The 25,873-nt window shown below is 37.1% G+C and overlaps 1 protein-coding gene across 3 annotated transcripts; it reads left to right on the forward strand.

Moving 5' to 3' along the window:
- The first annotated feature begins 13,127 nt into the window (after positions 1–13,127).
- LOC144447627 (beta-1,3-galactosyltransferase 1-like) lies at positions 13,128–24,560 on the forward strand. Of its 3 annotated transcripts, none has more exons than XM_078137702.1 (2): positions 13,128–13,396; positions 23,289–24,560. In XM_078137702.1, the coding sequence occupies exon 2, from the start codon at positions 23,342–23,344 to the stop codon at positions 24,419–24,421; it is 1,080 nt and encodes a 359-aa protein (XP_077993828.1). In that variant the 5' UTR covers positions 13,128–13,396; positions 23,289–23,341; the 3' UTR covers positions 24,422–24,560. The 3 variants fall into 3 exon arrangements, with proteins under 3 accessions (XP_077993828.1, XP_077993829.1, XP_077993830.1); XM_078137703.1 differs by having other exon boundaries at positions 13,128–13,299; XM_078137704.1 differs by lacking the exon at positions 13,128–13,396 and adding an exon at positions 17,206–17,280.
- The last annotated feature ends 1,313 nt before the right edge of the window (positions 24,561–25,873 follow it).

Consider the following 25,873-nt stretch of genomic DNA (forward strand, 5'->3'; position numbering starts at 1 on the left):
ATATGCGGACGTGGGGCCCGGGCGTCAACTGAACTCCCCCGATGCAGACAATGCTAGTCAACAATTATCATAACACTGCACACCGTGACTCGCTATCGATTGGATCGTTCCATGTGACACAGTGGATACCTTAACCGAGTTTTAGCTGTAAATATGCTTTCTACAATAACTTACCTAATCTCTGACGTTGAGCAAAATGAAAACGAAATAATAACCTACCTGTAAAACTGAAGTATTAGTTTACGACATGACTGGTTCGAAGATCAACGAAATAATACGCCATCTTGATTTCTTAAAATTTGCATACCAGCATAAAACAAGGCTGTCGTCTTTGAAACCGCGCCATCTACGACGAGGGTATGTATCCTGCGACGAGCACGGCATGCCACGGCCACATTCAGGCCAAAAGTATTATTTTATTTTAGCTATATTTTTCGTAGTTACAAACTAATTTTAACTGTTTATGCGTAGTTTTTCGAAGGAATCCACACTTTTATTCCATGTTAACATTATTTAATTCAAACAAGTTTCATATATTTGAGATTATTGTTTTATTTTTCGTCAAACCAGAATGTTTTTTAAGGATTATATAAAGTCAAAATATATTTTTTTAAGTTTTTAAGTTTTTTCCCCAAAATAATAAGTATTGAAAGAAAAAAGTTGTACATCTTCGACCACGAGATTTCCATACAGGGGTGTGGAGTGACTCAACGGTCAGACTTCCTGGCAGTAGGCACACGTTGGGCGCTGTACTCGCTTGGACATTTGATTTTAATACATACGAATACATACAATGGTGCTCATTTGCATGCACTCTATGTGTTATTATGAGCAACACTATCATTTTATTTGCCCTCTGTATGTTATTATGGCAAGCCACATGTGTCTTAAGTCCACAGAAAGTATAGTAAAATACTATTATTTTATTTAAATTCTTTATGTCATTATGAGCAAAACATATTATTTTTATTTACATTCTGTATTTTATGAACAAACACTATTATTTTATTTGCACACACTTATTTTATTTGCAAACACTTATTTTATTTGAAATACTAGTATTTCATTTACAAACACCATTACTTTATTTGGAAATACTTTATTTGCAAACACTTATTTTATTTGAAACACTAGTATTTCATTTGCAAACACCAGTATTTTATTTGCACACACTTATTTTAATTGCAAACACTATTACATTATTTGCAAACACTAGTATTTCATTTGCAAACACCATTATTTTATTTGCACACACTTATTTTATTTGCAAACACTTACTTTATTTGCAAACACCATTACTTTATTTGTAAACTCTATTATTTTATTTGTAAACACCATTATTTTATTTGCAAACATTATTATTTTATTTGTAAACACTATTATGTTATTTACATTCGTTACGTTATGTGCAAACACTTGCGTTATGAGGGCGAGTGTTACGTTTATTTCTTACGACTATTACTTTATTTGCCTAACGTTAAGTCACTGCCTCGCACCATTTTCTCACTAGAGGGCAGCGTTAGATCGCCATGTGTAATTTTAATTGTGCCTATTTCGTGACATTCATCTGTCTGTTGTCTACCATAGTCATAAGTCTGTACATAGAAAATTGAGATAATTGGCAAGATCGACATCGCACCCTCTCGACCTCAGTGTTCCTCTCGGCAGGGACGGCTCTATGTCTGATCAGATTCGTCATATTTGCAGAATGGTTACTTTCCATTAGACAAAGCCTGTACAGAGAAATTAATAATAATCATGCATTTGTGACATCCCGGCTCGATTATTGCAATGGCATATCGTATGGAATTCCAAAATACCAGATAGAGAGCTACATCCGGTCTCGTCAATTGAGTTGTACACGTAAATTCGGCCACATTACTCCTGTACTTGTTGACTTGCATTGGCTTGACTCCCTGTTGAGGCCAGGATTCATTTCAAAATCCTACTAATCACTTTCAAGATAAACAACTTGCACGCGGCGTGGTATAATGTTTACCTAATGACGTTTGTAAACATTGATTTCACCATTATAGAGCTCTGCATGCGGCATGATTGAGTTGTGTGATATGCAACTCGATAGATAGATAGATAGATAGATAGATAGATAGATAGATAGATAGATAGATAGATAGATAGATAGATAGATAGATAGATAGATAGATAGATAGATAGATAGATAGATAGATAGATAGATAGATAGATAGATAGATAGATAGATAGATAGATGTAATGGCTGTACATCTGATAGGAAGAAATAAATAACGCAGAGACCATTTGGAAACCTGAATTAGACAAACAGAAAAATATATATATATAATAAAATAATTTTAAAAATAAAAAATCTACCTGCCCGAAGCTTACCTATTCTAAAATTGAACGTAATCGGAACCACACAAAACTATTTTTATTAGGCCTTAGGTAGGTAAACGACGCACGTAGATATAAAGTGTATTTGTCTTGTAGCTCATTAATAAAACCTGTTTTGATTAATCTGTTTTTCTTCTGGTTGATAGACTAGCGTTGTACAAACAGTTGAACACACAAAAAGACATAGATAGACAAAATGCTAATTACCCATTTGCGTTTACAATCAAATTACTAGCTTTCATGAAAATCGTGATTTACATAATTCAGTGCTGGAAAGAGCAGTTGCGTCGTTAACATATATCTTCAAACCCCCGATTGCTTACGTGTGCGTGTGTGCCTGTGTGTAGCTATAGGATGTTGTACAAACATTGTGATCGCAATAAGGCTATAGAAATAAACCCCATAAATCATACTACTTTAGATATCGACCAAGCTTTCTTCCCAAAATGAGATTGGTAAAATCACCTACATATATATTGCGTTCGATATAATACCTATCAACGACGGAATCGTGTAATGTATTGTCAATGTCATACGCATTTTAATGGACATCTATCTCCATGGTTATATATCTTCATGTCTCTTCCCACGCTATTTTGTTCATACTGCTGACCTGCATGTGTATATGTATTGTATGTTTGATCTATATATACTAGTCACTATGTATGTATGTATGTATGTATGTATGTATGTATGTATGTATGTATGTATGTATGTATGTATGTATGTATGTATGTATGTATGTATGTATGTATGTTATGTCTGTCTGTCTGTCTGTCTGCCTGTCTGTCTGTATGTGTGTGTGTATGTATGTATGTATGTATGTATGTATGTATGTATGTATGTATGTATGTATGTATGTATGTATGTATGTATGTATGTATGTATGTATGTATGTATGTATGTATGTATGTATGCACGTATGTATGTGTGTGTGTGTGTGGGGGGGGGTGATGTGGGGATATGTGTGTTGAGTGTGTGAGGGAGGTAGGTTGTGTATGTATGTGTCTCTGTCTGTCTGTTTGTTTGTCTGTCTGTCTGTCTGTCTGTCTGTCTGTCTGTCTGTCTGTCTGTCTGTCTCTGTCTGCCTGTCTCTCTCTCTGTCTCTTTTCCTCTGACTCTCTCTCTCTCTCTCTCTCTCTCTCTCTCTCTCTCTCTCTCTCTCTCTCTCTCTCTCTCTCTCTCTCTCTCTCTCCTTGTTCCACGCTATTCTCATTCTTCTTCTTTTTCATTTCCGTATCTATGTGTCAGAATAACCATCCTCCTTTTCAGTTCAGTTGATTATGTGTGATCTCTTTATAGCACTTTTGTTGAAGGCGTAACAAGCACGATAGATTTGACCATTAAAATTCTAGAAACCATACTTTAATATCAACAATTCATGTAACTTTACATATTTACGTGATGCCGTTTTCAAATGAAAACACAGAAGTTACAGCTACTTTGTTGCGTTTGCATCTACCATTTTATGCAGACTACAAACACGTACATGACAACACAACAATTTGGAAACGCTGCCGAGAGTGCATCATTTTGAAGAAAAAAAAATTAACTTCGTTTTCATTCGAAAACTAAGGTAGTGGGCGAAAGCGGAGTCTTGTAAATGACCGAAAACGCAACAAATTCAAAAACGTACTAATTCGACGTCAGGAATGATCCCATTGGTGACTTTGATATTTTCTTGAACACAAGTGTATATTCTTTTGTGTGAAATAGTGACCAGAGTGAGTCATTCAAGTTGTGAACAGCCTTTTGAGACTACTAAAGCTAGTGACTGGGAATGTTTTTTAATGGGAACATTTTCCTTTACAAAAGTGTTCAAAATGAATAACAACCCAAAGATCCCCCAAGGGACTGTGCCAGTGTTGGTGTTTCCGTGTAAACGGTGGAAAATGATCATCAGTCGGTTTACTTTATCTTTTAAACACATAAAAATACATTCAAATGAATATGATATTGGTGATTTGTTAACGTTTTATTCGAAAACATCAAAACTAAAACTGAAATACAAGCACAAAAATCTCTCTTGGGACATGTGCAAGTCTAGAGGTTTCCATGTAAACAGAAAAAATCCTATCTATTTTACTGGTCTATGTCGGTTTATTATATCGTGTAAACACATAAAAACGAATATGATATTGATTTTTAACGTCTTAAGTCAGCAATATTTGACAGGTATAATATCCATTGATTATACAATGTAACAAAGTTTAATGAAAAGAATAGACTTTTCCGATTTGTTGCGTACTGTACCGGTGGGTGCCCTGCTGAACCTATCATTGAGCTATCGATTGCACTGATGGTTTTAAGTCGAGGTTAAATTCACAAGTTACATTCACACAGAGCTTTGTCATTCACGGTTCACGCATTTAATTTCTAAGCATTCATCATTCACGTTCGGAATTTCCACCATTTGGAATGTCCACCAAGCATTTTTTATATCAGAATAGTATTACATCACTGGTGAAAATATCGTTTGGTACCACTTTTTGGTACCAATCACTCTATCTGGACTACATCTTAGGCCTAAGCAAATTGTTTGGTTCCGGTCACCTGACCTCACTTAGTTTTTTCACGTCGACCCTAAACTATTTTTTACGTATTCGAGAAAACTTTTTAAAAAATTGCGAAAATTGTGAAGTCTCGCAAGAAATAGTGGATGTGGAAACTGACATCAACTTGATAAGTTCTTCAAATCTGTAATGGCTGAATATCTGATAAGAACCAATAACACAGAGATCATATGGAAAACAACGTACGGAAAACATAACTACCTGAAATAGACACTCACATATGAAAATCTACCTACCCCACCTATTCTAAAATTGAGTATAATCGGAACCACACAATTTATTTTGTTAGGCCTTATTAAATAGTCTTTCGTTTATTTGATTAAAACTTCTTTCTTTTTTAAATAGTTGCAGGTTTTTTTATTTGAGTCATATCTTTCCCAAAATTTCTACAATTTGGATATCAGTGTAATGGCTAGTCTTAGTTACCCAGACTCTCGCCGCTGGAGGGCCGGCTCTGCCTACGAGTACTCCACAAACGAGAGTCTGGAGGGAGTGATGATGTAGCAACTGGCCCCTAGGAGGAAGTAGCTTCTAGAGCAGTGCATGCTGGGGAATACTTCATTGCAGGCTAAACGATTTAGGTACTTTCGACTGACTTTCGAGACAGCAAACGTAAACAGCAGGCCTCAAAGAAATTTACCGTGTGACTTCCGGCGGGGGTTAGTTGGAACGTGGTTTCCCCAGCGGTGAGGGTCTGGGTAACCGAGACTGTGTAATAGCACAACATTTATCTATTTTGTGTTCAGTTTGAATGAATTTGCTGGTGAATATAAATGTAAAACCACATGCTTGACCTTGCACGCATGTCTCCTCCCCACTTTCATCGATCCGGGCTAATTATATCGGCTACGGTCGAGTGTAATGCACGTGCATGAACGAATACTCCTTTGACATATTTTCTACACTTTCATTTATCATCTCTGAATGTTTCCATGGCATTTATGATACCATGAGTGATTTGGCTAATGTAATATCACATTGTTCTATAATGCAGCATATCCATTATCTCCTTTGGCAGGTCTATTCAAAGCATACCGTTGAGACAATTTTTAGAGATCTCATTTTCCGGTCATTATAATTTCAGAGTTTATTTCCCCTTAATTAAATATTCCAGTAATTCTGATATATAACCCTTTAAAGTAGTATATTCAATTAATTGGACCCCATCGATGAGACAAATATTTTCTACGATAACGTTCCAAGGTTTCACTCTCCTCATCTCTATGACAACCATCCAAATCATGAAGCTATTCTTGAATCGTTGCCGGAGCAACGACGGTAAAGAAACTTGTAGGTATAAATTCCACGCTGCGTCTAATCACTAAGTCTACGGGACGGGGATGTTTTTCACATATTTTTTTTTTAAATTTCAACTGTATTTGTAAATTTGCCAATGCACAGCCAAATGTCCAGGGTTGTTGAAATAACAATGAAGGGGCGTCGATCAGTCGGCGGGTTGTCGCATCCATTTTCTCATCGTGTGTGATATATCGTCAATATGACAATACAGGCGAAGCCACGCTACATTCATATAAAAACGACATGAAACTGCTTAAAACTAAAATGGAATGATATGACTATTTGAAAGCTTCCTGTCCTCCAGAGAAAACAATACTCACAAAGAAACGATATTAAAATTGTCATCATTGTTAGTGTTAGTGTTTTTGACAGCCACCTTTAGGAATCAACTACGTGCGTGAATTCATTCCATTCTTTCGCCAATCTTTCACAATATTCTGCTTGCCCTCAGTCTACTTCCAGTGTATGTGTATTCACTTTTCCTTCTTTCACTCTTTCAAAACCGTACATATCCCCCATGTGTACCCCGTCCCTGTATATTCACTGTTCCTTCTTTCACTCTTTCCATACCGTACAAATCCCCCAGTGTCCCGTGTCTGTGTATTCATTTTGCTTCTTTCACCCTTTCAGCATACAGTACACAATCCCTCAGTTCGTCCAATATCTGTATGTGTATTCACGTATCCTTCTTTCCCTCTTCCCATACCGTACAAATCTCTGTGTCCAGCTGTGCGGTGTACTCACTTTTCCTTCTTCATGTTTCCATATACCGAACAAATCCATGTGTACCCTATGTCTTTGCAATGCTGCCATTCATTTTTCCTTCTTTTAGTCTTTCCATAAACAATCCTCATTCACTTATGTGCTTAGGGAGCCTTCATTAATTACAAGGAAGGAGGTCCAGGGGAATGGGGGGGGGGTCACGTTTTACAAATTGGTTCTCGAGGGAGGGTGATATTTTAGAAAATGGGCTAAGGAGAGGGTCACATCTTACTTTGACTAACTGTATTGTCTAACTTAACATATTTTTTGTGATTTTGGCATTGATACAAACTCTCTGGTATGTGCACACTTAGTGACCCTCAAAAAAAGTTGTATGATTTTGATTGTTGACGCTGAAACGGCGTGGCATTGTTATTAGCGATGTGGTGCTCAAAACATGTTTCACTTTTACTATAACATCCTTGTAACCATGGTAATGAACATCCCAAATTTGCCTTAAGTTATGGCTTTATGCGTACACGGTATATGCAAACTCCAATGCAATACAGCCGGTAGGTGCACATTTAGTGACCCCCTCAAATATTAATATCATATTGTTTTAATTGTTGACACAGTAAGTTGCATTGCTATTAGCTATGTATATGAGGTGCTGAAAATATGTTTCACTTTTACTAGCATCCTTGTAACCATGGTAATGAACAGCCCAATGTTGCCTTAAATTATGGCTTAGGGTTAGGGTTAGGTATCATAATATCAGACCATATCATCAAATCACTGCTGACAACCATGTGGCATATATAGTGAACAGTGTTTTCACATAAATACAATGTAATGCCTTTTAATAACACTTTCAACGTGGTGGCAGCGGTCGTGATTAATTCCTTTAAACCATCGATTCTGGGAGTAGTGTATTTTTCCATGTCTGACAGCATTTAAACCATGTTTTTACAATATTTTAACGGGGGGGGGGGTAATATTTTAGAGAAGGGAAATTGAGGGAGGGTCACTTTTCAGCACGACGGAATCGGGGGGGGGGTGTCACATTTTACGCGACCGCCCGGGCCTGATTCCCCTCTCCCCCTTGTAATTACTGAAGGCTCCCTTACAACATTTTGCTTTTGGGAGATCAAAAGCGTGAATATTCTTCTCTATAATTATAATATTAGCTAGTAGATCATTCAGTTTGATATATTTCCCCCTCGAATGTCTTTTTCTTGATCTTTTACCCCCCCCCCCCGTCAGTGCCCTTCACTGTATCTGTGGATGTGCGGATGAAAGCACTGTGATATGAATGAAGATCCCGGGGGCTTTAGATAACAAATTTTATATGAGCGAAGACAGGGGTCATGTTTATCAATTATGGTGAGGCATAACCACACGCCGGTGTGATAGGTATATTTACATAATTAATCATGTATATGAAAATATACAGCGTTGACCTTGGCCTCGCTTTGATCGCAATTATGTCGAAATTTTTATGATATTTGAAATTTTATGTATATTAGAAACAGTTTTCTTGTTTAAATGTGTGTTTTTTTCTGGTAGATATATATCCAAATATTGTGTTTTTGATTCCAGGATAATTTATGGCTCTTCACTGGCCGAACGTCATCATTGCATCGCGGTCACCGGACGCCACTTAGAGATTCACGGGCTGAGCACACAATATTTTATGTATCAGTACGAGTTACATATGTAAGAAATACACAACCTATACGATCCTTACCGCGGTCGTAGAGCGAGTCGAACAAATGTCGAGATTAGCATTACATTAACTGTATTCAAGCCTCGGGGATGCTAACTAGCTCAACGTTATTGGCATTTAGATGTGGAAGAGCGAGGATGTAAAAAAAATGGATATTGAGAGGAGCTGTGTGCGTAGAAGAACGGTAAGACGTGAGCACGATATACGGCATCGTCATCAAAATAATCCAAATTTTGTTAAAAACATTCGACTATCAACATCGGAAGTATTTATAATCTTCCCGGGTTGGACTAAGGTGCTCTAAAGAGAATATCATCGATCGTTCCACTGTCCTGCCATCGATTGACTCCATCGGTATTACCGCACGATTCATTTATTGTTTCTGAATGCAAGTCAAAACAGTTCTAAATTTGCATGAACGATTATTTCTTAGAGCAATATTGTATTCTTCACAATCGCTGTTCTTTTTACAATACGTTAGACAGTGTCAGTTTTGACCTATCGGCCATATTGGAGATGATCTCATCGAAGGTGACCCCGGGCTCTTAGGAATATGAAGTGTCGGGGATATCGGTAACGGGTAAGTATTTCGAACTATTTGTAAATTGAATATTGCTGCGAGTATGTGCTGAGTGTATGGGGCATATATCGTGAAGGGTTACACGATTTACAATAACTATAGGCCAACACATAACAATGGATTGTAATTCTCAAGTAGAACTCACATGATCCGAGAACATAATACAGTCAATTCGATGTACAGAATTATTTATTTATTTACAACGGTAAAACCGACGTTAGGTACTCCCGATTGAAATCACATTTCATTCCCGTGTTTTCACTGTGTGTTAATGAGAACATTCGATATGTCGTTGTATTTGCATGCACGACTATCATTGTTTTTGAACAGATCGGCTAAAAAACAAGGCACGGCTTTCCTCCTGGGAATACTTCCTACATTACACGTCTCCCTTGATGACTAATTCATAGGTATAGTTATTTGAGGCAAAGTCGAATTCAGCCCCTGAGGTTTTATTTCCAGTGATATTGTTGAGGCAAGTACAAAGCTAATACATGCCGGGATTACTATTAATCTCCGTCCATGTATATTCGTGTGTTTTCTATGATATATCGTGAACGTACCGCGAGAGATCACTGTGGATTCAGTATACGATAAAACGAATGTTGTCGGTAATTCGTAGTCTGTCAGTAGACGGGCAATGTTTCGAGCAATGTTTCGAGATAAAACACAGAATCAAGTAATATGTGAGGTCAACAAAATGTGACTAACATCAATCTTGCATTGTCAGCTTGTCTTTTTAGGGGTAGGGGTAGTTCGTCTTTTTGTGTGTGTAAGATGATAATAATGATACGATGATATATATGTTCATCTCATTCATGTACCAGAAGCTAGAATAGATAGAAGTAATAATATTGTGACTTCGAGTGTGTATATCCATCAATCACCGTTCCCTCGATTAGCCACTGTTTCAATTCCCAAGGCGAATTCGTCTCCTGTACGAAATAAATGAAATTCGTCTCGAATCTGAAATATCGTTAGTCCAGGTTTGGTGATGATTCAAGGCCTTACTTTCTCGATGGTACAACCTTAGAATACATAAATACTTACGTGGTATAGCATGATAATGAGAAACCCGTGGAAAGATTAATCATTTGCAAAATCTTCTCGTTCGAAGATAGTAGCACAATCAAATATAACCCCCTCTAGACACGGCGCTAGCTAGTAGTTCGATCAGTGGTCAGCAATTCTGTTACACGCTATTCGCCCATCTCAGATGTGTACGACAAACGATTCGAATCCTCTCAGCCCCAGGTGTTGTATATATGCAGAACACCACACATTAATATCCAGCCGTTGACCACATGTTTTTGGGCTACATTTTCATTTCTTTTCTTTTTTTATGTGTGATCGTTTATAGAAGATTTTTTATCTTATATATATTTATTGTTCTTTATTGGAAAACACGCCTTAAAATACAGATAATTGTAGTTTTACACACAAAAAAATGAATGATTTTGAAAGTAAAGGCAAGTTCCCATTACAAAGAAGGACAGAGACAAAACAAACAAAAAACACACACAAGAACAAAATGCTGGCAAAACAAATTTTAACTTCATCATATCTACTACAGATTGAACCAAAAATACGATAAAGCAAAACTAACTCCAATTATCGAAATGTTTTATAGAAGTTTGCAAATACATATTGAAATCTCGCATGACTGCGAAGTCACGCGTGATTACGTGTTTCCCCAATCCCCTGTTCAGCTACAAAGTGCAACGCACTTATTTAAATACCAGTAATACGTTAAATTCTGTTATAACTTATCTGTTCAACCAGGCCGAAGACAGATATACATGTAGACTGGTGGAATAATCTATTTTTTGGACGGGAGGTTTTCAAGTATGATCAATTCAATATTTAATTACTTCAATCATTACTGACCATGACCGGTATTGAGGACATTTCAGTATTGACAAATCTATATGGTGATAGGGTGGGTCCAAACTATAGACAGACAGACAGACAGACAGACAGACAGACAGACACAGACACACATACATACATACATACATACATACATACATACATACATACATACATACATACATACATACATACATACATACAGACAGACAGACAGACAGACAGACAGACAGACAGACAGACAGGCACTCACACATATACACACTCACACTCACACTCACACTCACACTCACACTCACACTCACACTCACACACAGAGCCTTGGTGAAAGACAAGAATTAATCAAACATTTGATATCTCCATCCATATGAAAATGTGTTTAGATTCAATTTAACATACTGAAAAACTGTAACAATGTGTATTATATACAATATTAAATTAGTATTTTGACAGCTTTATGTACATACATAAACACCAGGCCACATTTTTTCCCAATCAACTGCAATAATATTTACATGCCAAGCGTAATATCTAATAGTCTGGATACCAAAATGGTCTTTAAAAACCAAAGATCTAAAATATTCGATCAGGGATAGCACCAGACTAAATATCTACCTACTCTTCATTATTTTGGAGTTTTATGTATATCTCTCTTGTCTGATAAATGATACATACATACATACATACATACATACATACATACATACATACATACATACATACATACATACATACATACATACATACATACATACATACATACATCCCAGATCCGTCTTTCCGAATTTTCTCCGACTCAGACGTGTATATATTCTACTGTTGTTATGTGCCTTAGGCTGCTGGGCAAGCCTAAGCTTCTATTTCTGCAATTATTTTCCGGCTATGTGTGACACCCATCACAGATTTGGAAAGAAATAGAAAGGGTGGAAAAAGAAGGGGGGTGACTCTCCGACGCACATATTCTCAAGTGACACGCGGGGACGAGAAACAACACTCTTTTTTTTGGCTTATGTTTCCGAAGGTCTCGTACAAAGTTGCACTATGTTGTAAGAGTTACGAGACTCGGGCTGTACAGTATACGTACTTGGTAGTAAGCGAGATTTGGAAACAATATTTCAAAATAGTTGCCAAAATGGCAGGCTATGTGTTGCAATATTCGATAAGTACGTACAATTTCGTGCAAAAAATTACGAATTTGTGATTTTCATGCAATGAAAATGTTTTTTATTGAATATTGCAATACATGGCCTGCCATATATGCCACGAGTTCAGGCCAAGCTCGAAAAGGTCTTTGTTTCAATTAAGCTTCAAGGGGCTATGAACTTGTTTTATTAACTGTACATTTTGGCGATGAAAATGATGTAAATATTCCGTTGTTTCGATGCTAAGTTGACAATTAAAACAGCACGTGGTGTGAGTTTAAAACATTTTGTTTGACATTAATTCTTAGATTATATCTCTATTATATATCTGCCCCAGAAGATCACAAACTTTTAACACACGCCCCGCATTGTCGTTGACGAAATCATCTCGCTGAGGTAAATAATATTTATTCTATTCCTTCAAGTTCTATGACGTTATCTCCTCATTGAGGTCAATATCATTAGCCTCCCCCTGGACATCATCATCTTTGTGAGGTCAGTATTATTCACCTCCAAATATGACGTCACCTTGGTGAGATTAATATTACACGTCTCACACTAGAAGTCATCATTTCGGCAAGGTCAATATTATCCACCTTCCACTATGACGTCATCACCTCGTTGGGGTCAATATTACCCACCTCCCAGTATGACGTCATCAACTCGTTGGGGTTAATATTATCCAACTCCCACTATGACGTCATTAATTCGTTGGGGTCAATAATATCCACCTCCCACTATGGCGTCATCAACTCGTTGGAGTCATTATTATCCACTTTTCATTGTGACGTCACTTCGTTGACGTCAATAACATATAGCCATGCACCTCTCATTTTGACGCCATCATCTCGATGAGGTCAAAAATTCATTGTATATATCCACCTTCCACATCCAACTCACCATCCCGATGAGGTCAATAGTGTCCACTTCCATCCGGTTTGACGTCATCACCACGCGGTAGACATACGATATCTCACTCATAATGTTGTGTATTACGATCTGGTCGAAGGAAGATATGAAACGCGAATCAGTCAAGCAGTAAGTTCAACCTAAATAATTCCTTATTGCTTTGACACGCAAGGTTCTCGGGAAGTCGTGCGTTGGGAACTACAGGCAGAGCCGAAATATATTGCAGGTGAAGTTGTATTTAAAAGATGAATTTATGTAATTTCACACTCACCACTCAAACAATACTGTAGTTTATATTTACGACAAGCTTTACAAGCTATACCCCGGCGATACCCTGTCTCTGGTAACGTTTTGTCTCGCATTGTCGGGTTCCGAGTATGCGCAATTACTATTACTCGTAATTGACAATTGTATCTATAATTGAGCTGGAGATCTATTACTGTAATATTATGACAGATATATAATGAATTCAACAATGACATGTACGACATTATCAAAAGGGAGAGTTATTTTTTTTAAAGAATAACAAAAAGTAAGCGATCATCAATCAATCAAATGACATGAAAATTGACAAGTTGGTGTTTGTCTTTACTATCGTATATCATTAACTTATCTCGTTATGTATACATACTTGTAAGAATATTGCAGTGAAATCCACCTCTCGGTGTCAGTTTAAGTATTGCTCAATATTAGTTTTCAAAAAAAAAATGGATTAATTCTATGGCTGTAGTCGACAATGCAGTCACGCATACGTATATAAATATATTACAGGAACATATGATTTTTTATCACAACGGCGTATTTGGAGAGAGAGAGAGAGAGAGAGAGAGAGAGAGAGAGAGAGAGAGAGAGAGAGAGAGAGAGAGAGAGAGAGAGAGAGAGAGAGAGAGAGAGAGAGAGAGAGAGAGAGAGAGAGAGAGAGAGAGAGAGAGAGAGAGGGGGGGGGCTATTGTTTAATTCGAAGGGGCGAAAAGCCTGAGTAGGGCTTTCCACTCTGTTCAAAATAATGTCTCGCTCTCATTGTTTTGATAAATTGTGGAATGTACGAGTCGGGATAACGTCTCACTCTCATTGGTCTAATAAATTGTGGAATATACGAGTCTAGCAAAGAGCCCGTTTAGTCTGGACCTGAGTCAGTATAAGGGTTCGTTGTTCGTGAACCAATGAGTTAGTGTAACAGACCGATGTCTGAGGACCGAAGAATTAAGGTAGCATACAGACGTCTATGGACTGATCGATGAGTTACGGTAATAGACCATTTTCTATGGACCGGACCAATGAGTAACAGACCACTGTCCGTGGACCAGTTAGTTAGATTACCAGACCATTAGAACCAACAGTCAGAATAACATCGTTCTTGGTAGGAAAAAATAAAAGCGTGTTCGTGTTAGACAAAATAATCTGCGGCAGTTGGATGATCAGAATAAGAAGCGAGATCAATAATTCAAAAACTGGATTCTTTTTGCGTTGGTGGGGGAGGGGGGGCGGTGGGGGAGGGGTCGTGGCTGAGCCATTTTCGTTCTCATCGTACAAAAACGATTTTCGTTTAATGGTTCTTTTGGTACTCCTAAATACAAATATTTCTATTTAAAAGATTGTCAAGTTGATAAATAGAAGAATATTTGCTATATGATAGTAAATAATAGTGAATGCAATAAATATAATAAAATAAAGTAAAGTATCAACAAAATAACTGTTTTTCCTTACTATACTGACTTCCTATTCATAGCACTGCATACTACTACATATCGATTTGAAATTGATCGTCTTGTCTGAATCGTATTCAGTTTTAGCCAATTTAGTTAGAAGAAGGTGGGGTGGGGTCTGAGGCCTAATTAAAAGAATTTAGTTTTTTTTATCCTATATTTAACTATTGACGTCACACCCCTGACATTTCCCGTACAAACATATTGCTGTTTCCTCTACCACTTCCATACCACCTACAATACAGTCAATATGGTCACTATTCTAATAGCATAACATCAACATTTATCTGTCACGCATGATCTCCGTGACAGGAAATTAACACAAGCTAATGGAAAATATGACAGCAGCCACACAGTAATTCCATCGGACCATCTGTCGGGATCGGAATATTGAAACGAGGGTAATTCACATAATTTATATCAATTATATTATTATATTTGTAGAGAACGAAAAAAAAATGAATTCTCAATTAATTGTATATATATATATATATGATCGCAACAGCATGAAGCACTGTGTAACGACTCCATAGTAACTTACTTGATACTGTGTTACATATGTAAACATCATTGTGTGTGTACATTTTGTACGTGTGTTTATGTATATATTACGTTATGTATGTATGTATGTATGTATGTATGTATGTATGTATGTATGCATGCATGCATGCATGCATGCATGCGTGCATGTATGTATGTATGTATGTATGTATGTATGTATGTATGTATGTATGTATGAATGACATGTATGTATGTATATGCCTCTGTCTGCCTGTCTGTCTGTCTGTCTATCTAATACTATCTATCTATCTATCTATCTATCTATCTATCTATCTATCTATCTATCTATCTATCTATCTATCTAGCTAGCTAGCTAGCTAGCTAGTAATAAGCACGTACATTTGTCTATGTATATATATCTAATGTATCTGCTCATATCCATGATGCAATTCATATTTTGCCGTGTACTATAGGCAATTATGTTCGATTGATACGGGGATATAGAATTCAAAGTAAAAGCAGTAACGCCAACGTTATTTTTCTCAGTCAATGAATGTCCTTAATATTTTATATTCGGTTAAAGTTACAAATTTGGTAACAACAAGTGTGCAAATTGAGACACGTATATGTCCATTCATTCATTATCAGGGCAAAGTTGTCTGGCGGTTGCCCGATTAAATGGAATATATATAAAAATTCTCATCATCATCATCATCATCATCATCATCATCATCATCATCATCATCATCATCATCATCATCATCTTCGCCATTACTACCACCACTACCACCACCACCACCACCACAACCACAACCAACCACCAACACCACCACCACAACAACAACAACAACAACAAATACAAAGACGAAAACAACAACAACAACAACAACAACAACAACAATAACAACCGCATCAACAATACAAGTTTCCCCGTCATCAACATCACCTTAGCAACTATATGAATGAAGCATCGATTTACGTTCTCGTTGGTTTCATGATATCCATACATACACCATATTTCTTTACATACTTTCAACGGCAATATGGTAAACGAACTATTACACTAAAGGCCGGTCAAATTAATAGAATTTTATGACAGCGTTATTTGTATTAACTTTACGTCTAAGTATTTTAGTGTGCGTAGTAATTCAAAATTTTAACTCGTTGCCAAAGTTGATTTACTTGAAACGATTTACAGTAACCCAACAACTTCGTCTTTTTTATTAGATTTCCTAAAGAATATAGTATTCACAAAGAGGACAAAAAACTATTATAATTTGAAACTACTGCAATGAACACATACATTACACAGACAGGAAAAGCATCGATGAGGGTAGCGAGGGGAATATCAAAGACACACACATCACTGTAAATAATTTTTTTACAACGCCATTCTCTTTCAGCAGTTTTCAAGAGACAGAAATGAAAAAAAAAATTTTTTAATTATTTTCAACTAACCATCTTCTGTATATATTAAATGCAAATTCACATTTTCCAGAATTTCAAAGATTTTGAAAATTATCCCCATTTGAAGTTTTGCATCGAAAGATTAATTCAAAGGTCAATTTTCACCAGACGTTGCCGATATTGTGAACGTCAAAATTTGTACTGTTACAATAATGAAACCTTTGAAACAAACGGAGTGTGGCTCTACAAAAATCACACTAACAGTGCTACTGTTGTACTATGAACGGTTGGTAGTGCCCCAATGAAAACCGTCCCCGGTTAATGGAGCAATCCATTAAGGCGCCCTCAACGGTGAAGGAACTTAGCTTGTCTACCCAGAAATCCCAGTATAGGGATCATAGCGTGTATATGACAAGAGACAAGGAACTCAAACGTTGTACATACGTAGCAACACTACAAACACGACGTCTGTTTTGCCTGACGCAAGTCAACCCAGGTAGGGCAAGATATGTTGGTAGCATAGGGGCGTGTAATATTTCTTAGATTGTTGTTTTCCTGGTCTACAGACTAAATGTAACAACCCCTTTGACTATATATTCCTACCTGTAAGGAAAGGTCAGAATGGGGACACCGAGTCACGATCCTATATAAACTCCTTTGTACGTCTTGCTATTTTGAATGATCAGCTCGTTGCCGATTGGCTGTTCGAAACTGCGCCTTAAGAGCGACCTTTTTTGTTTCTCATCTCCAGTGGAATAGTCAGGCGGGGCGGGCGGGCGAAAAAAAAGAGGCAGGGAAAAAAACTATCTTTTTTCAGTTCTGTTCTCTGTCCTTTCTCTTTCAGTCTCTCTACAACTCCTTTTCTCTTCTCTTTATTGAATCTTTATTGAATTCCTTGTTACAGGTCTCTTTCCGTCATTGTAGCAAGGTTGACAAGTCCGTAGAACAACTTTGTAAGAAGATGAATATTCGTCATCCTGCTGGATGTCTATCATTCTGTAGCCATGAACTATTGTATGATTTTATCAGGCGTACTAATACATTCGTCCTATTAAACAGAGTGGCGTTGGCATTGCTAGCAATTTTTTCAAAGTTATCCAATTTGAACTTTAGTGTGTAACTGTTTGAAATACTTGCGTGTGATTGTCATCAGTGTGCTAGAGGAACTATCATTTTTATATGTCATTGATTGAAAATCATTACTTATATGAAAGTTTTTTCTACACTTTTTGAACTAGTCAAAATAATCCACCAGGCAACATGTAAACATTTCTAGAACTCAGTACTCCTTTGGGATTTACTGTATAAAAGTAATAGATATGTAAACATCGGTAACGTACATGCCATGCATATGTACAAAATTGTCAATAGTTCTCTCAAATACCCTGTGTTCGATCACGCTCTCACATGCGCAATGAACAAAGAACGTCTTCCTTAAGGTCATACATGTCATGGGCAATGAACAAAGAACGTCTTCAAAGGTCATACATGTCAGCCCAGACCACGAATGCATTACCATTACAGAGTCAGACATTTCCCCGATGATACAACTGATTTAAAGCTAAAGACTGGTAAAAAAAATGGGTTTTTTTTGAGGAATGCAATATGCCTTTTACCATTTTAAGCATATTGTGAAAATGATAGAAATGTTCCGGCTGAGCTATTATATTGCAGCACAATGTACCAGTTCAATTGGGCAGGTCTGACTATAACTTACTTACAGTGCAGGCTACCACCACTAGCACACACGGCCACCCTCACCTAACTTCAGTCAAAATACACGCCCATTCACTCACACTGACGACCATGGACCTAAAGCGATGGAAGACAGGATGTCATGTCTAGAGTTACATGTTGCTAACTTAGGCTCTAAGTTTTGATTGCTTTGTGAATGAGATTATATGATTGCAACTACTCAAAAACGGACATACAGTCGGTCTCCATCCCCTAATGACAAGTGTTTTCTGTGGTAAGGTAGGACATATCAACTGTAAAAAAAATAATCGCATCGTCGCACCACTTTAGACATTTCCTGGCGAGAAACTATTTTTTCCTTTTTAGTGGCCTACAAAAATATGCCAATAACTAAAAGCTACATCAACAATATTTTCAGGACAAGTGCGCTTTTGTATCGCAAATGTACGTATCAAATTATATTGAATTTGAAGCGTGTATTCTTGAGATATAGCCTAATTACCGAAAACCATTAATTATGTAAATTGCTTGTTAATATTCATGGGATGTTTACCGAAACCTAATCAGTTCTTGTCACTACCCTACAGAACACATGCAATAAATTTCGTTTGAATTGAAGCAGTCGTGTTTTAGAAAATGGTGATAAAGTCGCACCACTTTAGACAACATTTCCTGACCAGAGACTTCCACCCACTAAATACACCGATTCTCTTCCTTACGGAAGAAAAAAATGTTAGATGCAGGTGTTATCAAACCATCTACTTCTGGTTGGGCTTCCGCTCCCGTTCTCATTCGAAAACGTGATGGTAGTGTTCGGTGGTGTGTGTAACAATAACGCAGTCAACGATGTCTATCCCCTACCCAAAGTAGAAGAGTGCAAAGACACCCTAGCAAGTCACACAGTTTTCTAAGTTAGATACAAATTCTGCCTATTGGCAAATTCTGATCAAGAAATCTTCATCAAAAGGAAACTGCTTTCATAACCAAATATGGCCTGTACGAATTTAATAGAATGCCCTTTGGTCTTTGCAATTATATATACCCAGGGCGTACTACATAACGACAAATCGCGCCGACGTCACTGGTTCTGTGATGCTCGAAATGTGAGTGAAAACGTGCCAAATTGCCATCATTTTGTCAGATTTTTCATAATTTATGCTTGAGGAGGTATAATTATACGTTTCCCTAATATTCATCTCCAGTCAGCCGAAAAATACTCGTGGCCTAAGGATTTTTCACCCCTCGTCTAACGATTTGTAATGACAAGGCCCCTTAGGTCACCCGTATTTGACTTGCATGAACAAAGGCAAATATTGGGGAACGTATATAAATATCTCATCAGAATGGCACCCAACCCCCGCGAACTCGAAAGCGTTGTAACATTGAGGTGCTTCACGAAGATGGTACAGATTTTAGAGGCGTTACTGAAAACAATTCAAGTCAGGGTCTAATTTTCTAAATGATAACAAATGTTGTATATAGCGGAGAGTGCAAACCTAGTAGTTAGCCTTTGTGGTATCACGTGTCTATACTAAGGAAATAAAATATAAGGAAATTATCCGAGAGCAAGCTTAATGGCTTCACAATACCTTAGAGAGTATGTTCATTTACAATACACACACAGTTGCGCTTTCTACAGTCTCCAGATTTCGGCAAATGCGTACTTATGCATGACTTAGTTCTCAATGCACTCGGAAACGCACACAGAGAAACAAAGACACACAGACAGACAGACAGACAGACAGACACAAACAAACAAACAAACAAACAAACAAACAAACAAACAAACAAACAAACAAACAAACAAACAAACAAGAAAAGTCACGCACAGACAGACAGACAACACACAGACACACACAGACAGACAGACAGACAGACAGACAGACAGACAGACAGACAGACAGACAGACAGACATATAGACAGAGACAGATACACAACACACAACCACACATGTACACACACACACACACACACACACACACCCATCAAATTGATTTAACTTAGGGATTAAGTTCAACGTCGATAAAACAGAGGAAGTGAAATCTGAAATAAATCATAATGATATATATATAAATGATAGGAGGAAATGATATCCACTTTACATGAATACACACTATTGATGTTGACCTCAGTGCAGGTTCACAACCGCCACAATTATTGCTAAACGTTGGTAAATTAAGGTCACTGTATATGGCCTTGTGGTTGCATGTATGTATAATGTTTCACACCACAGACTTCCTTGAATTGTCTGTGATTGATCACACAGATAACATTGTTGCATTGTGACCAAATCAAGGGGAAGCTTTGCCCAATATGTGAAAAGGGTGGATGGCTGGGTGTATGACACAGATTAGATGGATGGGTTGGTGTTTGAATAAGTGAGTGAATGAATAAGTGAGTGAGTGAGTGAGTGAGTGATACATTGATGCATGTGTGTATTTCCCTCATTCCTTATTATCTGTGCCCAAGATCTATGACAACAATATATAAAAATATACAGACCTATATACATGACTTAAATAGGCATACGTGTATATGGATAGTTATTCATGTGTTTGTGGTATTTTCATTTACTCATGCATATTATGTTGGTTTGTTTTTGTGTGATTTGTTTGTCTGTCTCTGTCTGTCTGTCTGTCTGTCTGTCTGTCTGTCTGGTTGTTTGTTTGTTTGTTTGTTTGTTTGTTTGTTTGTTTGTTTGTTTAATAGTATAAAGCGGTATAAACATGCACAGTGAATGTGTTGTCTGTTTCCTAAAAGCAGTACACAATGTAACATAGTAACGTGTATTTGAATGAATTTCACCAAACCCCTATATCTTATGGAGATGTGTCTTCTATGAAATATTGTTTGAGACTCGTTTTGTAAAACAAACATATAAAGCGAATACACGTGAAAGAGCATACAAATGAGTCGAAAGTATATAGATACTGCTTTTGAAATTTGAGGCCTGATTTGACCTGTTCAATATACCTTACCCCCCCCCCCCCTTGTATAAAAAACGTTGTTATCGTCGAATAGATAGCATCATACATGTACATGTACGTGTACATAACTTCAGACTATAGCGACAGGATCTAGGATGGTTTTACCCAACTCACACAACGTTATTTGCTTAATTACTCAAACAAAATACAGACATTAGTAGAATAAAATTTATACTTGACTCCATTTTATATAATAGTGAAGTGACCTTTTTGGAATCTAGCTAGTTTTTGAAGCGACTACAAAAGTCATAGCTTGGGCCGAAGCACTCAGACATCGATCATCATCGTAATACTGTGTCACACGCAGTTTGGTCAGGTGACCTCTTAGTGGCATAAACTTCACCTGACATTGTTAGCACGCGCACACAGATCGATACAAAGCCAGTACCTCACCGTGAACACAAATTTAAAAGTTTTGCGTTTGAATCGTTCTTGTTTCTTCCGACAACGATGTTGATTTGTGTTCATAGTGAGATCAAATGTATCATTTATATCTGCATTTAGTATCTTCACTCTTTATGGCTAATTCTTAAAGTGGCCATATGGATGAGGATCAGGTTTTTATTTTGGATTTTTAATTGACAGAACAATTTGATGGCTTCCTACGTGAACAAAAAATAAAGTGAAACAAGATAGACCAAGTCCTTGTTTATAACTCAATACAGTGCAAAACGTTAAAATTATGTGTAATAAGTTTGTTAAACTTATTGTATGCATGTTCACAACTATTTCGCATATTTATTAATCTTCTGCAATGTATTGAGTTACACATACAAGGACCTGACATATAATTGTTTTACATTTATTTTTTTTCAAGTAGGAAGCCATGATAAAATTGTTTTATACATTTAAGATCCAAAGATGTAAAGATCGAAAATAAATACCCCAATCCTTATTCATATGGTTACTTTAACGAAACTTGTGTGAGGCGTAAACAAACATTGTGTTGCTATAGTCACTCTGGTTTGGTAGTAATGGTTGTATTACAAACACATTCTATTCCGTATTCCTGCAATGAATGTTTCGCTATTCATCGTGTCTACATGAGAGAAAAATCTAATGATATATAGATATTTTGTTCTCTTAGAAATACCACTGTGCATTTTACAAAGAAAACTACTTTTAGTTCTGTTTAACACCCAGTCACGGTAGGCACTGAGCATAGAGCATTGCCTCCTTATTATTGATACACGCTCATATTTGATGAATAATGAATGATATCCTGTGGTAACAGATTTACATAGTACAGTGATGTATTAAAATGCTTGATATAAATATGGACATTATTGAAATTCCTGCCATATACACATTTAACACTATATCGATGTGTTGTGAAGAGAAAGGTATCGCCATTACATTGTGTCCCAGGTGATAGACTGCCTACAGTGTATTATTGTAAGAAATTTGAATGGGAAATATCGTGATCAATTTAACATATATTATTCAGAACTAACAATATTGACAATATCAGGGGACGTAAAAACTGATAAGCTCGATCGATTCTATTTTACCGAATTTCACATCTGCTGCGTTTGATGTTTGTGTCCCTCCTATTACTTTACTAGCATTATGTGTATACGACAGTACCTCTGATGTTTTTACTCCAGGAGTGCTTTACCAGCTGATCTATGGGGACATGTGGAAACGGTAAAACCCCGGGTGGTAAAACATGAACAAAATCAATATTTAACCTGATTTTAATAATTACATCACTATCAAATTGTATTCGTTCGGAACACTACCCCAGACTCTTTTAACGTACGGTGTATGGAATTCAGAACAGAAATAATGTACCAACTTATTGTCTTGTTATTTTTTCAGTGGCTCTCCTATCAAAAGTGGCTGTGGTCTTTGACTAGACATCCGTGTTTAGAATGCGAGGCTTTACTGTGGTGGTGCTGTTGTCTCTGGCGAATATTGTCTTGTGGTTCCTACTCTACAAGAAGACAAATAACGCGTTAACCATGACAAAAATAGAAGCGTCTCTCCTAGATAAGGGAGATCAAGAAATCTCACATAACCTGAAGGAAGAGATTCCAACCTTTAGCTACGTGAATTCGACGAACACGATTGGCGAATCAACGGCCACATCAAACATCACTAATTATTTGACCGGACGATATATTAACCCCCATAATTACGGCTATATCATAAACCACGAGAAAGCATGTACGGGTAAACCTGTGTTCTTATTGGTGCTAGTGACGTCTCATCCCAAATTTCGGAAAGCTCGGGATGCGATTCGAGAGAGCTGGGCAAGTGTAAAAGAAATAACAGGGAAAAGGATAGTGACAAAGTTTTTACTTGGAACAACTGACGACAAACATCTTCAGAACACTTTACTCGCCGAAAATGGAGTACACGGAGACATTTTACAAGAGGATTTTGTTGACAACTATTTGAATATGACTTTAAAAACGATTATGGGACTGAAATGGGCGTCAACTTATTGTTTTGATGCATCATACATTTGCAAGACAGACACTGACATGTTCGTCAACTACCGAGGCTTGGTTCGATTTATAGACAGCAAACCACGAGAACGTTACGCCGTTGGCTACCGCTTTGACAGCGCTAAACCGGAGAGGAACTCGAAAAGGAAATGGTATACACCTTTCGACATTTATCAAGATCCGACATACCCTCCATATTTGTGTGGAACAGGTTACGTTATGTCAAAAGATGTAGCACAAAGTGTGTACGATGTCTCACTACAGACAAAATATCTAAGCTGGGAGGACGTGTACGTCGGAATTTGTATGCAACGCATTGGGATTATTCCTTACCCGGATAAACGTTTCGATACATTCGCCATTTTGTACAGACGAAAAATAAAGTGTCCACTACACAGTATTTTTACGATACACGGGATTTTACCAAGTAAATTGCGTCACATTTGGGCGCAATATAAGAGAGAGGACAACTATAGAACGTGCAGGGACGGGCATATATAGTGACCGATTGATATATTACTAAACATATTGTCATTATCATCCCCTTGCATATCTGCCATCATCCCCTCCTCCTCCTCCTCCTCCTCCTCATCATCATCATCATCATCATCATCACCACCACCACCACCATCATCATCATCATCATCATCATCATCATCATCATCATCATCATCATTCTTACGACAGTCACTCTTCCTATGTGAAGCACATAAAATGAATTTCTTTCAGTAAATATTATCAACTGCAGCGAGGAAATTTGCACTTCGTTATTTAATTCATCAACCAATAATGACAGCAACAAGAGAAACACTTTTAGCATGTATGGCTACTGTAATAGTACATCTATAATAGAACTGTAAAGAACACACCGCCTACTATTACATATGGAACCGACTCCTAATATTATAAATTGGTAAAGCTAATAATATGGACAGTACTTCCTATGGAAATTTTGCACTGACTCTGTCACTTTGCAGTATGACAACTACACTTCGGGTTCAGGGTTCAAGTATACAACAGGCCTAGGCGAAAAAAAAAACCACCGGTGCGTTTGCTTGTTCTTGGTAAGACCTAACAAAAAATAATTTTTTGGTTTCGGTTACTCGACCCCACCTAGTTGTTCACCTCCGACCCTAAACTATTTTTTTACGTATTTGAGAAAAAAATAATAAAATGGCAAAAATTGTGAAGTTTCAGGAGAAATAGTGGATGCGGAAACTGACATCAACTTAAAAAAGACAATATGAAACTGTTCTTCCAATCTGTAATGGCTGTACATCTGATAGGAAGAAATAAATAACACACAGACCATTTGGTAAGCAATGGAAAACCTGATATAGACACTCACAAAATATCATAAAATAAAATGAAAAATCTACCTACCTCAGGCTATTCTAAAATTGAGCGTAATCGGAACTACACTATACATTGCAAACAAGTTTCCTCCACCTTGTCTCTAGGTGTATGCTTTTTGGAAAAAAATGAAAATAGCTCAAGGTTTGGATTACATAATAATTACATCACATATGTAAATAAAGATCATAATATTTAATGATATATTTTCATCTTTCCAATATATGTGTGTCAGTGAGTGAATGCATGTTGTTGTTGTTGTTGTTGTTGTTGTTGTTGTTGTTGTTTTAGGGAACCTTCAGTAATCATAAGTGGAGGACAGAGAAATTGGGGTGGGTCAGATTTCACAAATCGGTTCTTGGGGGAAGGTTTTTTTTTCAATATGTGTACGGTGGCAGCGGGGGGATAGAGTCATTAAAATTAATTCCGAGACTCGTGCCCCTCACGCCTGACAGTACTTTAACCAAGTTCCAACAGGGGAGGGGTACGGGTCATGTTTTAGAGAAAGGAAATTGAGGGCCACTTTTTAGAAAACGGAATCGGTGAAGGTCCATGACATTTTTACTGAACCTGCCGCGGGCTTAATTTTCTCCTTAACCT

Source organism: Glandiceps talaboti, chromosome 16 (assembly GCF_964340395.1).
Source record: "Glandiceps talaboti chromosome 16, keGlaTala1.1, whole genome shotgun sequence".
Classification (NCBI taxonomy): domain Eukaryota; kingdom Metazoa; phylum Hemichordata; class Enteropneusta; family Spengelidae; genus Glandiceps; species Glandiceps talaboti.